Consider the following 20,386-nt stretch of genomic DNA (forward strand, 5'->3'; position numbering starts at 1 on the left):
AGAAATACAGTAGAAGAAGAATGGGTAGCTCTGAGGGATGAAGTAGTGAAGGCAGCAGAGGATCAAGTAGGTAAAAAGATGAGGGCTAATAGAAATCCTTGGGTAACAGAAGAAATATTGAATTTAATTGATGAAAGGAGAAAATATAAAAATGCAGTAAATGAAGCAGGCAAAAAGGAATACAAACGTCTCAAAAATGATATCGACAGAAAGTGCAAAATGGCTAAGCAGGGATGGCTAGAGGACAAATGTAAGGATGTAGAGGCTTGTCTCACTAGGGGTAAGATAGATACTGCCTACAGGAAAATTAAAGAGACCTTTGGAGAGAAGAGAACCACTTGTATGAACATCAAGAGCTCAGATGGCAACCCAGTTCTAAGCAAAGAAGGGAAGGCAGAAAGGTGGAAGGAGTATATAGAGGGTTTATACAAGGGCAATGTACTTGAGGACAATATTATGGAAATGGAAGAGGATGTAGATGAAGACGAAATGGGAGATAAGATACTGCGTGAAGATTTTGACAGAGCACTGAATGACCTGAGTCGAAACAAGGCCCTGGGAGTAGACAACATTCCATTTGAACTACTGATGGCCTCGGGAGAGCCAGTCATGACAAAACTCTACCATCTGGTGAGCACGATGTACGAGACAGGCGAAATACCCTCAGACTTCAAGAAGAATATAATAATTCCAATCCCAAAGAAAGCAGGTGTTGACAGATGTGAAAATTACCGAACTATCAGTTTAATAAGTCACAGCTGCAAAATACTAACGCGAATTCTTTACAGACAAATGGAAAAACTGGTAGAAGCCGACCTCAGGGAAGATCAGTTTGGATTCCGTAGAAATGTTGGAACACGTGAGGCAATACTGACCTTACGACTTATCTTAGAAGAAAGATTAAGAAAAGGCAAACCTACGTTTCTAGCATTTGTAGACTTAGAGAAAGCTTTTGACAATGTTAACTGGAATACTCTCTTTCAAATTCTGAAGGTGGCAGGGGTAAAATACAGGGAGCGAAAGGCTATTTACAGTTTGTACAGAAACCAGATGGCAGTTATAAGAGTCGAGGGGCATGAAAGGGAAGCAGTGGTTGGGAAAGGAGTAAGACAGGGTTATAGCCTCTCCCCGATGTTATTCAATCTGTATATTGAGCAAGCAGTAAAGGAAACAAAAGAAAAATTCGGAGTAGGTATTAAAATTCATGGAGAAGAAGTAAAAACTTTGAGGTTCGCCGATGACATTGTAATTCTGTCAGAGACAGCAAAGGACTTGGCAGAGCAGTTGAACGGAATGGACAGTGTCTTGAAAGGAGGATATAAGATGAACATCAACAAAAGCAAAACGAGGATAATGGAATGTAGTCAACTGAAGTCGGGTGATGCTGAGGGAATTAGATTAGGAAATGAGACACTTAAAGTAGTAAAGGAGTTTTGCTATTTGGGGAGCAAAATAACTGATGATGGTCGAAGTAGAGAGGATATAAAATGTAGACTGGCAATGGCAAGGAAAGCGTTTCTGAAGAAGAGAAATTTGTTAACATCGAGTATAGATTTAAGTGTCAGGAAGTCATTTCTGAAAGTATTTGTATGGAGTGTAGCCATGTATGGAAGCGAAACATGGACGGTAAATAGTTTGGACAAGAAGAGAATAGAAGGTTTCGAAATGTGGTGCTACAGAAGAATGCTGAAGATTAGATGGGTAGATCACGTAACTAATGAGGAGGTATTGAATAGGATTGGGGAGAAGAGAAGTTTGTGGCACAACTTTACTAGGAGAAGGGATCGGTTGGTAGGACATGTTTTGAGGCATCAAGGGATCACAAATTTAGCATTGGAGGGCAGTGTGGAGGGTAAAAATCGTAGAGGGAGACCAAGAGATGAATACACTAAGCAGATTCAGAAGGATGTAGGTTGCAGTAGATACTGTGAGATGAAGAAGCTTGCACAGGATAGAGTAGCATGGAGAGCTGCATCAAACCAGTCTCAGGACTGAAGACCACAACAACAAACAACATATCCTTTCCATATACACTTAAATTTTCCCAAAAAATACCACAGCTATCAATTTCAGGTTTCAATCAGCTATTTGTTCCCAGTATTATGTGAGCTTCACTGCTTTTCATAAGCACTTCAAACACTGATACTTTGTTCCAAATGCTTCAGCAATTTACCACTAGGACTGTTTGTGGGGAGCATTTCATTTGATCTTACAATGATACTTCTGTGTATCCTACAGCTATCATTATCTGGATTAGATGGAGAGTCACCTAATCTAACAAACCCTTGTGTGCACCCCACACAGTCAGCTACATGAGTAGCAGTCTCTCTTGTGTAGAGCACACCTGACCTATTTAGGGGGACACTACATTTTTCAACCCTATGGTGCAAGTCCAAGAAGTCGCAGCCTAGCTTGTCACAGAACCATGGCCTCTGGGAACAATGCTGCAAATTATGAGCTTCGCTGAAACTCTGTGCACAAGGCTGGTCCTCTCAACCTTCTTGCCATTCACTGGAATGATCAAGTATGACCATGGCGCCCAGACAACAGACATCATTTTTCCAATGTGTAGCACAATTTGCAGTTGGTTGCACCCTGTCCCCTCAATGGCTGATGGAACAGCCTCTTTAGCATGCTGAATGAGGCCTCCAGGCACCTGGTGCCCTTTCCTGACTCTTGTTGCCATTTCCCTAAGGGGATGGTTTATACAAAATATTTGAAACTCCAGAAGTATACTAAGGTTTATTTCCCTCAATTAATAACAATCAAATCTTAAGAGCACCAAATTTATGACCATTGTCAGCACCAAATTGTACGAATGATTTAGTGTGATTGTGTAACTTCCAAACTCAAATGAAGAAGACAACGGCCATTACAGGAGGAAAGGCATGATGATAAATACAATTCCAACATAATAAGAAGGCTAGGTTAGAAGGAGAAGTTTATGTTAAGCACAAAGCACAAACCATTTGTACAAATGCAACAGGGGAAAAGTGCAAGTAAATACGAATTTAAAAACCAAATGTTTGATACGTTTTGTAAAACAGGTACAATAACATATTATGCTCATGTTTCCTCTGTTTATTCTAATTGAACCCACAAACTTCCCTATTATGATGCCATTGATGATACTGGCAAAGCTCAGATCCAGGTAATGTTTAAGGAAAACAGGAGCAAGAATGAACACGATGGATATCTACAGGGACTTATTGAAGTTATAGATATTACATGCAGACACCCAAGGAAAGTTTGGAAGGTAGGAGACGAGGTACTGGCAGAAGTAAAGCTGTGAGTACCGGCCGTGAGTCGTGCTTCGGTAGCTCAGTTGGTAGAGCACTTGCCCGCGAAAGGCAAAGGTCCCGAGTTCGAGTCTCGGTCGGGCACACAGTTTTAATCTGCCAGGAAGTTTCACCCAAGGAAGGATTCTCTGAAACACAGGAAGAGCTTCAGGTATGATGTTCAGGTTTAAGGAAAGAGAATTTTGGTATGTAAAATGCATTTATTAGTATTCACGGGCTGAAGAGTGACAGGACAATTCGAAGATAAGGAGACCTGCTGGTTTTACGAGAAGCTCTAAGACATAAAAGAGGTAAGCGTGTGGGAAACAGAATCAGAACTCACTGATAAAATAATGGAACACACTGAATCGTCTGAGGTTTAAGTCATGCACCGTGCAATTAGAGTATATGGACGTGAGTATCTACCTAGTATAACAAGAAATGTGATTCACCCAACAAAGCAACATCCTCTCATTGATCCACGATCCAGTCTTAATAATCCTGTGCACATTGCAGTAATAATTGATGATATTGTTGGCTCAAAATAGGAACATGTAGTGGTTGCTGCTGTGGAGCAACATGTTCAACACCATGCACTGAGTGGTGTGCTCCAAAACATTTGTGCCTGCACTGTCATTGTGGTTGTTAGATCTGTCACAGATCACCACCTATGCTGCTTTACAGACTGGCCTCCAACTTCCTAGTTCTGTGAAAATCTGTGGATGTCACACACTTTATCACCTACTCGTAGTTTCACAATACTTCAACCAATTTCTATAGCTGCCTGCAACAGTAGCACATGACAATCTTTGCATTTCCATACCACAAATTTCCAGAAGCTAACCATACAATCTGCCCTTTGTGAAAAAGTTGAAGGAAAATTCTTACGTAGAATTTAAATACTTTAGGATTAAAGGAGACCATTCACCAAAAAGCATAAGCTTTCAGTTATTGATAAGCACACGAAAAAGAAGAAAAACATGCTAGGTTTTAGAGTTATACTTTCACGAGACTGAGTGTGGATCCAGGATTGTTGGGTTTGTGGATTTCGGGAGCTTGTAGAAATGGGCTGTGCAGGGAGTTGTTAGAGAGCGGGAGAGGGGAGAGATGGACTCAGGTGAGAGGTTCTGAGAAGATCCTATGTATTTCAGTAAGGATTGAATTTTATGTTGGACTTCTGGGATGGAATACTCTGGCAGAGCTTGTAGGTGGAGCAGTCAGATAGCTGGTGGATGCCTTCTGTCAGGTAGTCAGTGTGACTGATCACAACAGTGGTGGAGTCTTTGTCTGAATCAGTTTTCAGGTTGAGAGTGGCTGTCCTTCCTTCCACCAAAATGTTACTGTTCTTAGGAAGGAACATGGAGGAGGAGTGTGAGGCCACGTTGGATGTAAGAAATGCCTGGATGCTACTAACGGGTGGTTGGCATGGAGGTGGGGAGGGTCACGGTTGGTTGGTGGTACAAACTTGGACAGGGAAGGTTCTGTGTTAGGATTACGTTGGCTTTGGTTGGAGGGATTTGGTGGTAAAGAAGTGTTTCCATTGCAAAGATCAGGAGATGGAAAGTAGGTGTCTGACACGTCCAACAAGGTTCTATGCCTTCAATGCGTGCCATTTCCCACTGGCCATTATAATTATACCTGCCACTCCTCCTCCGGCATACCTAGGTGGCAAACCGGCCTCCCTCCGGACCACTAGCCACCCACCCTCAGTCCCTCTCCCTGCCTCCTACTTCCTCTTCCTTTACCAACCATACCCAACATTACCCCCACCACAAGCAGGCCACCTGCCACAAAATCAGTCTAGCCGGCACTGGGCTGGGGCAAAGGCACACACATGCATGTGTGTATGTGTGTGTGTGCACGCGCGCAGGAACTACAAAACCTAGAATGTTTTCCTTCTTTTGTGTGCACTTATCTACAACTGGTTGTATACATGGAAGAACCCTGGAGATACTAAAAGGTATCAGATAGATTATATAATGGTAAGACAGAGATTTAGGAACCAGGTTTTAAATTGTAAGGCATTTCCAGGGGCAGATGTGGACTCTGACCACAATCTGTTGGTTATGACCTGTAGATTAAAACTGAAGAAACTGCAGAAAGGTGGGAATTTAAGGAGATGGGACCTGGATAAACTGAAAGAACCAGAGGTTGTAGAGAGTTCCAGGGAGAGCATAAGAGAACAATTGACAGGAATGGGGGAAAGAAATACAGTAGAAGAAGAATGGGTAGCTTTGAGGGATGAAATAGTGAAGGCAGTAGAGGATCAAGTAGGTAAAAAGACGAGGGCCAGTACAAATCCTTGGGTAACAGAAGAAATATTGAATTTAATTGATGAAAGGAGAAAATATAAAAATGCAGTAAATGAAGCAGGCAAAAAGGAATACAAACATCTCAAAAATGATATCGACAGGAAGTGCAAAATGGCTAAGCAGGGATGGCTAGAGGACAAATGTAAGGATGTAGAGGCTTGTCTCACTAGGGGTAAGATAGATACTGCCTACAGGAAAATTAAAGAGACCTTTGGAGATAAGAGAACCACTTGTATGAACATCAAGAGCTCAGATGGAAACCCAGTTCTAAGCAAAGAAGGGAAAGCAGAAAGGTGGAAGGAGTATATAGAGGGTCTATACAAGGGCAATGTACTTGAGGACAATATTATGGAAATGGAAGAGGATGTAGATGAAGATGAAATGGGAGATACGATACTGCGTGAAGAGTTTGACAGAGCACTGAAAGACCTGAGTCTAAACAAGGCCCCCGGAGTAGACAACATTCCATTGGAACTACTGACGGCCTTGGGAGAGCCAGTCCTGACAAAACTCTACCGTCTGGTGAGCAAGATGTATGAAACAGGCGAAATACCCTCAGACTTCAAGAAGAATATAATAATTCCAATCCCAAAGAAAGCAGGTGTTGACAGATGTGAAAATTACCGAACAATCTGTTTAATAAGCCACAGCTGCAAAATACTAACACAAATTCTTTACAGACTAATGGAAAAACTAGTAGAAGCCGACCTCAGGGAAGATCAGTTTGGATTCCGTAGAAATACTGGAACACGTGAGGCAATATTGACCTTACGACTTATCTTAGAAGAAAGATTAAGGAAAGGCAAACCTATGTTTCTAGCATTTGTAGACTTGGAGAAAGCTTTTGACAATGTTGACTGGAATACTCTCTTTCAAATTCTAAAGGTGGCAGGGGTAAAATACAGGGAGCGAAAGGCTATTTACAATTTGTACAGAAACCAGATGGCAGTTATAAGAGTCGAGGGACATGAAAGGGAAGCAGTGGTTGGGAAGGGAGTAAGACAGGGTTGTAGCCTCTCCCCGATGTTATTCAATCTGTATATTGAGCAAGCAGTAAAGGAAACAAAAGAAAAATTCAGAGTAGGTATTAAAATCCATGGAGAAGAAATAAAAACTTTGAGGTTTGCCGATGACATTGTAGTTCTGTCCCGAGACAGCAAAGGACTTGGAAGAGCAGTTGAACGGAATGGATGGTGTCTTGAAGAGAGGATATAAGATGAACATCAACAAAAGCAAAACGAGGATAATGGAATGTAGTCGAATTAAGTCGGGTGATGTTGAGGGTATTAGATTAGGAAATGAGATACTTACAGTTGTAAAGGAGTTTTGCTATTTGGGGAGCAAAATAACTGATGATGGTTGAAGTAGAGAGGTTATAAAATGTAGACTGGCAATGGCAAGGAAAGCGTTTCTGAAGAAGAGAAATTTGTTAACATCGAGTATAGGTTTAAGTGTCAGGAAGTCGTTTCTCAAAGTTTTTGTATGGAGTGTAGCCATGTATGGAAGTGAAACATGGACGGTAAATAGTTTAGACAAGAAGAGAATAGAAGCTTTCGAAATGTGGTGATACAGCAGAAGTCTGAAGATTAGATGGGTAGATCACATAACTAATGAGGAAGTATTGAATAGGATTGGGGAGAAGAGAAGGTTGTGGCACAACTTGACCAGAAGAAGGGATCGGTTGGTAGGACATGTTCTGAGGCATCAAGGGATCACCAATTTAGTATTGGAGGGCAGCGTGGAGGGTAAAAATCGTAGGGGAAGACCAAGAGATGAATACACTAAGCAGATTCAGAAGGATGTAGGTTGCAGTAGGTACTGGGAGATGAAGAAGCTTGCACAGGATAGAGTAGCATGGAGAGCTGCATCAAACCAGTCTCAGGACTGAAGACCACAACAACAACAACAAATCTACAACTGAAAGCTCCTGCTTTTTGGTGAGTGGTCTCCTTTACCCTAAAGTATTTATGTTCTACAAGAACTTTCCTTCAACATTTTAGATGAACGGCAGATTGTATGGCCTGGTTTCTGACCTCACCCCAATAACACACACCACAGCCCACTTCTATAAGCTGTCGAAAATCCACAAACTCAAGAATAATGAGTCCCAGCTGTAGCTAGGTATTGTGCTCCCACTGATAAACTTTCCACTCTTATTGACCAACACCTCCAACCAAATGGCCGAAACCTTCCCACATCAAAAGTACCAACTTGCCAACTTTCTTCACTGACTTTCCGCCATCTCCACACCTTTACCTCCCAGATCTCCACTTGTCACTACATATCAACATTCTCATTTCACTGGCATGGCCACCATCAAACACTACATCTGCCAATGTCTTCCACACTCCAAACCTGCCACCTCATTACTTATACACCTTAGCAACTATATTCTGACCCACAATTACTTTTTCTTTGAAGGGACAGTTTACAAGTGGTACAGCCATGGGCACTTACATGGCACCCACCTGTTTACGGGCCATCTAGAGAACACCTTCCTAGCCTCCCAAAACTCCCAACCACTAGTCTTGTTCAGGTTAACTGACGATATCTTCATGATCTGGACTCAGGGCCAAGACCCGTTGTCCTCCTCACTCCTTCAAAACCTCAACCCTTTTCTCCCATCTGCTTCATCTGGTCCTCCTCTACCCAACACACCATCTTTCTGGACGTTGACCTCCACCTCACTGATGGCTCCATCCACAACTATGTCCACGTTAAACCCACTAACCTCCAACAGTATCTGGATTTTGACAGCTGCCATTACTTCTACACCAAAAAATACTACCCATACAGATTATTCAGCAGTGGACAACAAATCTGGAGTGATGAGAAGTCCCTTGCCCACTGTGTTGAAGGTCTCATAAAGTCTTTCATACACAGGCACTATCCCCCAAACCTAGCTCAGTAACAGATTTCCTGTGCCATATCTTCATGCAATCCTCCAACCACCCCCAAGAATCAGCTATAAAGGAGTGTCTCTCTCATCACCCATTATCACCCTGGACTGGAACAACAGCACTATATCCTTCACTAGGACTTTGAATATCTCTCATCCTGCCCTGAACTGAGAGACATCCCACACAAGATCATTCCCATCCTTCCCAAAGTGGTGTTCTGTTGCCCATCTACACAAAATCCTAGTCCTTCCCTATGCAACTTCGACTCCCAAAACCTTGCCACAGGGACCATATCCATTCCACCCACCCAACAGCTCGTACTCAAGACCTGTCACACATTTATCCTAGCACAACAGAGGCCAGGCCACATGTGAAAGTAGCCTTGTCATTTATCAACTCTCCTGCAAATGCTGCACAGCCTTTAATGTTGGTATGGCTTTCAACCAGCTGAGCACTATGATGAATGACCACCGGCAAACAGATGTCAAGAACAAAGTTGACTACCTGCTGGCACAACGTGCAGCTGAGCACAACATGTTCAATTTCAATCGCTGCTTCACAACCTGATCCATCTGGATCTTTCCCCTCTACTTCTATGAACTGTGCAAATGAGGGTTACCCTTACAATACATCCTCAATCTCAGATAACCCATTGTCCCCACACCCTCCACCCAACAGTTTCCCCTTCCTCCATCACATCAATACTTCCCAATTCATGGCTCCATGTCGCCTTCAGCATGTGCCCCTTTCCACCAATCATTACAACTATGCCTGCCAACCCTTCCTCCTGCATTCGTAGCTGGCAAACCAACCTCCCTCCGAGCCACTAGCCATCCACCCCCAGTCCCTCTTCCTGCCTCCACTTACTATACCCACCCCATCCGACATTACCTCCCCCCACCATGACCAGCCCACCTAATGCAAATACCATTGACACTGTCAGTCTAGCCGACACCATGTAGAGGCATAGGGGTGTGTGTGTGGGGCGGGGGGTTAAAGGATAACTCTGAAAGTCAGTTAGTTTTACTTCTTTTGTGTACATCTATCAACAACTAAAGGCTTCTGCTTTCCAATAAGTGGTCTTCTTTAATCCCAATTGCCCTCTATCAAACTCCTTTATGACAGATTTTTCCCTTTTGCTTCTCATACTGATGCTGAAACGATTCCCCATTTGTTCTGCTCCATTTATATTCTTTCCTTATCGCATCACGTGCCCGCAACACCACAAGGACAGCATTCAAATTCACAGAGGTCAAGAGTCATAATGTTTGGCTTCATCGGTGTAAGTAAACAAATTTGTATTAACAGGCAAATACTTAAATCAGTAACAATAGTGAATTAGCTTGAATTGATATGGGATTGGAACACTCATACGAATCTCAAAGATGACAAATGTCAAGTTCCTATTTAAAGGAGAAAGTGGGAAGAGGTGAACATCATTTATAAAAGAAGTAACCTACAAAGTACACATGTGACTCAGTTTTCAGTGGTATCCCCAGCTACAGAACACCTATTAAAAGATTTAAATGGTCAAGGGCATTTAAAAAGCTCATTTCTTCATGACATAATTTATTACTCAGTTGCAAGCTACATCAGAATAAACAAGAACAACATTCTTAATAGTTCAAGGACTTGATTTCAATAGAAATCTGTAGAAAAAACAATCTACCACATAAATATCACGTGAAGACTAAGACAGAATAAATTTTCTACAAGGTGAGCAAAAAAATAAAATTCAAACAGCAATAAGTACTCACAAAAAGGCATGAGCCTGTAAATGCACATTACAAATGGTTCACCACAGTAATAAACACAGTGCATTGAAAATAGTCAGATAAGACAACAAATTTGTAGAACATGAGGAACAGTGACACATAACAGTTTGTAATTTACTGTTTTCTTGTTCCAAGTATCATCACAGCATACAAGATCTGTTCAAAAAATTCCAGAACATTCGTAATTTCACACCAATGGAGTGTTGGAGTGAAATGTGGTTGGCATCCCTCCACACGTTTGTGTTTAATGTGTAACTGCTGGAAGTTTCACTGTTTTATGTGTGTTAGTGATTGTTCAGTACTGTACTGAGTAGAACGTTGTGTCGCACAGTTTGCCAATTTCAAGATGGCAGAGTAAAAGGCACAACATGTCTGCATCAAATTTTGCATGAAACTCAAGAAAAACTTTAGAGAGACACACTAAATGATGCACTAAGCCTACAGTGATGAATGCTTAAGCTGTACTCAATGTTGCAAATGGTTCACCAGCTTTAAAAATAGATGGACAGAAGTTAAAGATGACGTTTATTCAGGACATCCTTAGACGTGTGCTGATGAGACAAGTCCAGAATATCGATGAAATTTTGTGTGCCAATCGAAGACTGACTGTCCAAGAGATTGCAGAAGAATCCAACATTTCAGTTGGATCATTTCATGCATCATGTTGGTGCAAGTTCATACCATGGCTCATGAATCAAGAGCAGGAAGACCTTTGCCCCATAATCTGTGAAGAGCTTTTCGATCATGCAAATGAGAACCAGATTTTCCTTAAGGGAATTATAACTACTGATGACACGTGGATCTACAGTTATGATGTTGAGACCAAGGTTCAATCTTCACAATGGCTCAGGGAATGTTCTCCAAGACAAAAAAAAAAAAGCTCGTCAAGTCTGGTCAAATGTCAAACTCATTACTTTTAAGGATTAGTTTATCATGAATTCGAGACACAGGGGCAAACTGTTAATAAATGGTACTATTGGGACATGTTGCAACACCTGCAAGAAAACGTGACAAGGAAATGGCCCAAAATGTACTGAGACAATTCATGGCTCTTGCATCATGATCACAAACCCACACATTCATCCCTGTTGATGCCTGACTAGCACAAAAAACAAAATCATTGTGCTGCCTCATCCTCCATGCTCTCCAGTCCTGGCCCTGTGGACTTCTTTTTATTTCCAAAGTTGAGAACCCCATTGAAAGGATGAAGATTTACAACAACAGATGCGATAAAAGAAAATTCACAGATGGCACTTCGTGTGATCCAACAAGAGGCATACAAAGACTGATTTTGGAAGTGGAAATAGCACTGAGAGCAGAACATCAATTGTGGAGGAGAGTATTTCAAAGGAGACCATGCACAGTAAGTAAAAAGTAAGCATAGAAAAATTTTGTGGACAAAGTTCCGGAATTTTTTGAACAGTAGCAATGTTTGAGAATATCATGCATAATAGCTTTTGAGAATAATATATATGTAATGTATCACTTATAACTTTATTAAACCCATAGAAAATATGCATCATTACCGGATGCCAACTACATTTGCCAACAGTAAACAATGTGTTAACTGGGGGCAAAAAAAGTGACAAGATGTATCGCCCTAAGCTTTATCCATAATACATGTTGTGTACCATTCACAGACTATCTGCTGCTGTTATTTGAGGACTGACACTCAATAATACTGCAAATATCAAATTCTAATCCATTATTAAAGCACAGAAAAATAAAGCAACAGAAATGAGTAATTACTTAACATGAAAACATAAATTCATTAAAAATGAATGATGCATAAAATATACACCTGATTTTTGTATAACATCACAGCACTTACCTCCTTTGCTTACCACCTTCAAATCATTAGTTTGTCCCTCATAGCCGAACAATGCCCTAAAAAATAAATAAGAGACACTCAATCAAACTGAGCACTGCCAAGTCATTTAACCTGAAATCGAAGGTTTACACTATGGCCATTAGCTATCCATTATCTCTCTCAGCTTCACTACAATAGATAGAAGTAGCAAGACAACAGCTTACAGGGTACATTTTAAATGGTATGTAAAAGGTAGCACAGGTGAACTTAATCAAAGTTCATGATGATGATAAAACAGAACAATGAATAAGGAAATTCTCAAAACTCCTTCAAGGATATCATAATGGTTTTAAAGGAAGTCCTGATGAATCTTTAGTATTTAGTTTTACAAAAATATCAGAATGTGTATGCAGTATTATTAACTCCAACATTCCCAAAATTATTAGTTGAATATAATGTAACTGGCAAGTTATTTCTGTTTATCTTGATTGTGTTGTGGCTGTGAACTAATAACCTCCTCATCTTTGTCAGTAAACATTTGCATACATTGTAAAATTTCCACTAATCATACTGGAGATCAAATAAACTCCTCTTACAAATCATTTGAATGTAATATTTTCTAGATAATTTTAAGTCTTTCATAAATAAAGTTATCTTTTATAAATAATTGTCTCACATTAGTAAATTTCATCATATAAAATATTTAAGTTCATAAGCTAAATTTAATTTGCTTACGCAACTGACTCTAAACAATTCTGTTTTTCAAACAATTTGTCAACAAACAGATTTAGAGATAGGCTTACATCAGGTATAACCCCCCCCCCCCCCTTTATTTTTTTTTTTATTTTTTTTTTTTTTTTTTTTTTTTTTTACAAAGGGCATTACAGAAGTGTCAGATTCCACTCATGACGTCATAAATATGGCAGAAATGGCTATTCTAAGAGTCTCCAATATGGCGCCTATGATGTCACATACGCACGGCAACAAATACGAAAATACAGATAAATAAGTAAAGAACATCTCCCTTCAAAAATACAATCAAACTAACGGGACAACCGCGGGAAATTGGGGATTTTAGGGATGGGACAAACTAAATATAACAGTGGGAGAAAACACCACAATCCCAAAACACAAAAAAATGGTGAAGAAAAAAAAATCACAAAATCTACAGGAATTGGACACTTCCCTCTACCTATGTAGGTCATCTGCAGCTGACAATACCAAAACACCAACACCTACAGCAAAAACTACAAAAACTGGAATCAGACATTTCCCTTGACCACAGCTGACAATACCATAACACCAACACCTACATACAAAACTACAAAAATTGAAATAGGTCATTTCCCTTGACCTACATAGGTCAACCGTAACTATTGATATGAAAAAACCAACACCCACAACTACAAAAAACAAAACAAAAACCACAACGCCTCAAAAATTCAAAAGTCAAACATCCCTATATAAATTAAAACACTTTCAATACACAATAAATACACAAAACATTACAACTCAAGAAAAACAGACCCAAAACAACAATTACTTACCACCAACAAATTTCGGTGGTGCAAAGTAGGTCGGCCATCCCAAAAACACACACACACACACACACACACACACACACACACACACAGAGAGAGAGAGAGAGAGAGAGAGAGAGAGAGAGAGAGAGAGAGAGAGAGAGAGATGACATCTACAAAGACAACCAACTCATAAACTCCGCGCCGTAATGGTGTCACACACCACAATACCCTTACGTCATGGGTCAAAGCAGATGGGTGGAATCTGACACTTCTGTTAACCCGAAAGAAAGATTTTTTTGCCAAATACCTTGTCTGTCACAATACACAAGTGTCAAGACTGCACAGGAATAACAATCAGTATGAGGAATGTCAGCACTATGTTCATGCAGAATGAATACAACAACCCACGAAAGGAAAGATCCTATTCATACTTGGAGATGCAGTGTTTTTCACTACTGATATAAAATACTTGAAAAAGAGCAGCTTATACTCAGACTGAGTATAGTTAGCAGTTTTGCTGGGGCTAGACCAGAACTCTGGATTACACACAAGCTCCTAAATCAGTGAAGAAGTTAAGACAGTAGAGTGCATAAGACGCATTCAAACTGTAGTAAGAACATTTTTAAGAGCACAAAGAAGGTCTACTGCGGTGTACTAATCATGGGAGTGGAATTTCAGAGCTGGTCCAGAACTCTTTGGGGAGTGATTACCAAGTAACAAGTATTTTTAAGCTGAGAGCAGCACTCAGCGATGTCTCCTGTGATAAAGGCTCTTTGAGGAAGGATCTTGGGAAAGTACATCATATAATAATACTAATAATAATAATGAATGCATGTCACAGTTTGGACTGTAACCATAATTGTACAACTGACGGTGGTATTAGTAATACTGCTAATAATGTCCTTCACATTAATGTGAAGATCCTGTCTCTCTTTGAGTTTTCTAAACTGAGGAATGTGTTAATGCAGAGCTTGGAAAATTGCTCAGGGAAGACAGACATTTGTAAATGGACATGACTGATGCCCCTCACACTGTCACTTCACACTCAGCATAATTTGCACCTGAATGCTTCTCATGAGAAGCTACATGCATGGCTGTTTGCCAGAAACTTCTAATCTACCCTAAACCCATGATTTTCATGCTATTTCCTAGGCTCTTTTAGGGTCAATTAATCCAAAAGACAAAGATGAACAATAAATATAGGTACGGTTGAACAGTTACTAGCAAAACAAAATACTGTAGCTTGAACCAGCCCACAATATTAAAGAAAATGAATTTACTGTCTTCCATCACATCATCACGATACTCATAAACAAAAAAAAAACAAAAAAAAAAAAAAAGATGAATTTTCATGTCCATAGAGGAAAATGAAAGGACAGATGGAATTTGTGCAGACTTGTTACTTGCTGTGCATGTGAAAAGATCAGCTGGAAATCACCAAACTCAACAGATTTATCTTGAGAGGCATGGGCTATTATTGCCCTAACTGCAGAACCAATTAGACGAAAGGGGAGGAGATGTATGAGCAAAAATTGAGTTAAGTCTAGGTGCTTCAAGTTAATGCTTACTGTATCGAACAGCTTTTAAATGCTGTGCCACAACTGTGGATCAGAAAGGACATGAACTTGTCATAGTGACAGTTTACAGGCTATCAGTGCAAAACATTTTAAGCTTCAGAAAGCAGATAAAGAGTTTTAATACGATTACAGAGATTTAACTGGAGAATCACTGTTTGTGGAAACTCTAATGCTGATTTTCTGTCTGATGGTATGGATCGATGGCACCTTCAGTAGTTATTTTCAACTTCAGGGTATTCCTTCTGTGGATTAAATGACAAAGTGCAACAGCTAATGACCATTTGTTTTCAGACCCGATAACTCATAATGATTTATCGCAATGGTTGATAATATGAACATAATAGTCAAATGTTAACCATAGAATATATTGAGGGGTTAGGCACACATTAGATAAGAAGAGTAATGTCCCACCGAATCATTAACAATGACTTTTACACAGTGTTTATACAGAAATTATAGGAACAATACAGAAGAGAAATTTGTAAAGCTTACTGTGTAGATGAAAAATTTCTCTCTTTCTTTAAAATGTTTTTACATCACACTGAGTCTTGTTTTCTTGTGCAAGAAATGAGGGTGAAATCAAACAGAAGCAAGAATAAAGAATGGATAGCTTTTGGAATTGGTGTATCTTGCACCAGGAAGAGAGATTTATACTTAATTCAAAGCACAATTTGTAGTCATGAGTTGAAACTCCATTCCACTAGTAATGTAAAATCGAAACTCATGTACTATTTTCAAAAATAAAACACCCCAAGAACATGACAAAAATCTAGAGCATTATTAGTCAGGAAACAAACAAAAATAGCTACCCAAATTAAACTGAGCCCCCAGGAAACATCTCGGGAGAAACTGTGACTCTTTCAAATCATTGGCACCAAATTCAATGATTACTTTCTCAAAATGGCTGCAAGCATTGCACTCCCTAATAAACCAGCAGTTCTGGAACCTGAACAGAAAATTGGAATAGAGATCAACGTAAACATCATTTCCACCCTTTTTATTGCTCATGAAAACCACACGTTGCATGTTGTACCACCATACAGTGAGATCTTTAGAAGTGGTGGTTCAGATTGCTGTACATATCAGTACCTCTAGTACCCAGTAGCTCGTCCTCTTGCACTGATGCATGCCTGTATTCACCGTGGCATTCTATCCACAAGTTCATCAAGGCACTGTTGGTCCAGACTGTCCCAGTCCTCAACGGCGACTCAGCACAGATCCCTCAGAGTGATCAGTGGATCACGTCGTCCATAAACAGCCCTTTTCAATCCATCCCAGATATATTCGACAGGGTTATGTCTGGAGAACTTGCTGGCCACTCTAGTGGAGCGATATTGTTACCCTGAAGGAAGTCATTCACAAGATGTGCACCAAGGGGGTGCGAATTGTTGTCCATGAAGACAAATGCCTCGCCAATATGCTGTCGATATGGTATTTTTTTTTTTTTTTTTTTATTTTGTGGTTTTAGGGCGCACAACTTCAATGCTCATTAGCGCCCTGACTACGTTAAGAATGCACCGCGAGGCACAAGTTTAAAACAACAACTAAAAGGGAAAACACGATAAAAGACAGACTGACAGGCATAGGATTAAAAAACAGCATCATCAAATGTCCTTAGAGAGGTTTGTCAAATTGATAAAACTAAGAACACGAGCAGCTGCTCGTGGGTCATCCGCTAAAATGGCATCTAAAGTACATGGCAGGTTAAGATCTAGACGCAGTGTGTTAAAATCCGGACAGGACATTAAAATGTGGCGGACCGTCAGCAATTGCCCACATGGGCAGAACGGCGCCGGTGCAGCCGTCAGCAGATGGCGATGGCGGAACCGGCAGTGTCCAATGCGTAACCGGGCCAAAACGACCGCCTCCCGCCGAGAACGGCGGGAGGAGGACGTCCAAGCCGCGGGAAGAGGTTTCAAGGCCCGAAGCTTGTTGTCTGTAAGTGCAGCCCAATCGGCATGCCACAGCGATAAAATGCGCCGACAAATAACCCTGCTACAATCTGATGAAGGGACACAACAAGAAGCTGTCCGAGGCTGGAGGACCGCAGCCTTGGCCGCGGCATCTGCAGCTTCGTTCCCAGGGATACCGACATGGCCAGGGACCCACATAAAGCTAACCGGAGAACCAACGTCCACCAGCTGCCGAAGAGAGCGTTGGATCCGGTGCACGAAAGGGTGAACCGGATACGGATCACTGAGGCTCTGGATGGCGCTCAGGGAATCGGAGCAGATGACATAAGCAGAATGTCGGTGGCGGCAGATGTAAAGAACAGCCTGGTAGAGGGCAAAGAGCTCAGCTGTGAAGACCGAACAATGGCCATGGAGCCGGTATTTGAAACTTTGTGCCCCGACAATAAAAGAACACCCGACCCCGTCATTGGTCTTAGAGCCATCTGTATAAATGAAGGTCATATTAATGAACTTCGAACGAAGTTCCACAAAACGGGAGTGGTAGACCGAATCGGGGGTAACCTCTTTTGGGAGCGAGCTGAGGTCAAGGTGAACGCGGACCTGAGCCTGGAGCCAAGGTGGCATGTGGCTCTCGCCCACTCGAAAGGCTGCAGGGAGTGAAAAATTAAGGTGTTGAAGGAGGCGACGAAAGCGAACTCCAGGGGGTAGCAGGGCAGAGACATACAACCCGTATTGACGGTCGAGAGAGTCGTCAAAAAAGGAACGATAAGATGGGTGGTCGGGCATTGACAGTAGCCGACAGGCATACCGACAAAGCAGTATATCGCGCCGGTAGGTGAGTGGCAATTCGCCAGCGTCAGCATGAAGACTCTCTACGGGACTAGTATAAAACGCTCCGATCGCAAGTCGTAAACCCCGATGTTGTATGGAGTTAAGGCGGCGTAAGGTGGATGGCCGTGCAGAGGAGTATACGAAGCTCCCATAATCCAGCTTGGAGCGGACGATCGACCGATATAGACGAAGTAGGACGGTTCGATCCGCTCCCCACGACAGACCACTGAGAACACGGAGGACATTTAAAGAACGGGTACAACGGGCAGCCAAATATGACACATGTGGAGACCAGCTAAGTTTCCTGTCAAATGTAAGACCTAAAAATTTGGTTGTCTCCATGATTGGGAGAGCAACGGGACCGAGTCGTAAGGATGGTGGGAGAAACTCTTTGTAGCGCCAGAAGTTAATACAGACCGTCTTCTCGGCAGAAAAACGGAAGCCATTGGCGACACTCCAGGAGTAAAGACGGTCAAGAGAACGCTGAAGACAGCGCTCCAGGACACGTGTACACTGCGCGCTGCAATAGATGGTAAAATCGTCCACAAAAAGGGAGCCTGATACATCAGCTGGGAGGCAATCCATTATTGGATTGATCGCGATGGCGAAGAGAGCGACGCTCAAAACTGAGCCCTGTGGCACCCCATTCTCCTGGCGAAAGGTGTCTGACAGGACAGAACCCACACGTACCCTGAACTGTCAATCCATTAAAAAGGAACGAATAAAAAGAGGGAGGCGACCGCGAAGGCCCCATGTATGCATGGTGCGGAGAATGCCCACCCTCCAACAGGTGTCGTAAGCCTTCTCCAAATCAAAGAACACAGCCGCGGTCGGGTGCTTCCGCAAGAAGTTATTCATAATGAAGGTCGACAAGGTAACCAGATGGTCAACAGCAGAGCGGTGCCTACGAAATCCACATTGTACATTGGTAAGTAGGCGTCGAGACTCGAGCAGCCAAACCAATCGAGAGTTAACCGTTCGCTCCATCACTTTACAGACACAGCTGGTAAGCGAGATAGGTCGATAACTGGAAGGCAAGTGCTTGTCCTTCCCCGGCTTAGGAATTGGGACAACAGACTCGCGCCAGCAGGCGGGAACATGTCCCTCAATCCAGATGCGATTGTATGTACGAAGAAGAAAACCTTTACCCGCAGGAGAAAGGTTCTTCAGCATCTGAATATGAATAGAATCAGGCCCTGGAGCGGAGGACCGTGATCGGCCAAGTGCGTTTTCGAGTTCCCGCATGGTGAATGGGGCATTACAACTTTCACGATTCGAGGAGCGGAAGTTAGGTGGCCTAGCCACCTCTGCCTGTTTGCGGGGGAGGAAGGCAGGGTGGTAATGAGCGGAGCTCGAAACCTCTGCGAAAAAGCAGCCGAAGGCATTGGAGATATCCTCAGGGGCCACAAGGACGTCATTCGCGACCGTCAAGCCAGAAACTGGTGAGTGGACCTTAGTGCCAGATAGCCGGCGCAGGCTACTCCAGACAACAGAAGAAGGAGTAAAACTGTTGAAGGTGCTTGTGAAAGCAGCCCAGCTGGCTTTCTTGCTTTCTTTAATAATACGATGACACTGTGCACGTAATCGTTTATAATTTATACAATTCGCCACTGAAGGGTGGCGTTTAAAGGTGCGTAAAGCACGTCGACGAGCACGTAAAGTGTCTCTACATGCTGCGGTCCACCAGGGGACCGGTACGCGACGTGGAGAAGAAGTAGGGTGAGGGATGGAATATTCAGCAGCAGCGAGAATGACTTCCTTGAGGTGTGCGACCTGACGATCGCAGCTTGTGAAGGTTTGATCCTGAAAGGTCGCCCTGGAAGAGAAGAGCCCCCAGTCTGCCTTGGAGATGGTCCAACTAGAGGAGCACGGAGAGGGGGTATGCTGCAGGAGATGGATAACAAACGGGAAGTGGTCGCTCGAATATGTATCAGAAAGTGCATACCACTCAAACCGGCATGCAAGTTGGGGAGTACAGATAGAGAGGCCTAAATGGGAATAGGTGTGAGATGTGTCCGAAAGAAAAGTAGGGGCGCCAGTATTGAGGCAGACAAGACTGAGCTGGTTGAAAAGGTCTGCTAACAGGGAGCCCCTCGGCAGGATGCTGGAGAGCCCCAAAGGGGATGGTGGGCATTGAAGTCTCCAGTTAACAAAAATGGTGCAGGTAGCTGAGCAATAAGTTGCATCATGTCTGCTCTGGTAACGGCAGATGACGATGGAGTGTAAACGGTACAAATGGAAAATGTAAAAGTGGGGAGAGTAATGCGGATGGCAACTGCCTGCAGGCCGGTGTGCAACGTGATGGGATCGTAGTAAATATCATCCCGGACCAGCAACATAACCCCTCCATGAGCTGGGATACCTACCACAGGGGGTAGGTCAAAACGCACAGAGGTGTAGTGTGCCAAGGCAATTTGATCGCATGGGCGTAGCTTCGTTTCCTGGAGGGCTACGACGAGCGGACGGT

At 42.4% G+C, this 20,386-nt stretch overlaps 1 protein-coding gene across 1 annotated transcript in view; it reads right to left on the reverse strand.

Annotated features, from left to right (window-relative positions):
* LOC126174917 (drebrin-like protein) overlaps nucleotides 1-20,386 on the reverse strand; it is a 201,927-nt gene that overhangs the window by 161,977 nt on the left and 19,564 nt on the right. The window contains exon 2 of the mRNA XM_049921354.1: nucleotides 12,097-12,152. Coding sequence (XP_049777311.1) covers nucleotides 12,097-12,152 — 56 coding nt within the window. The remainder of the gene's footprint in view (nucleotides 1-12,096; nucleotides 12,153-20,386) is intronic.

This window comes from Schistocerca cancellata, chromosome 3, assembly GCF_023864275.1.
Source record: "Schistocerca cancellata isolate TAMUIC-IGC-003103 chromosome 3, iqSchCanc2.1, whole genome shotgun sequence".
Taxonomy (NCBI): Eukaryota; Metazoa; Arthropoda; class Insecta; order Orthoptera; family Acrididae; genus Schistocerca; species Schistocerca cancellata.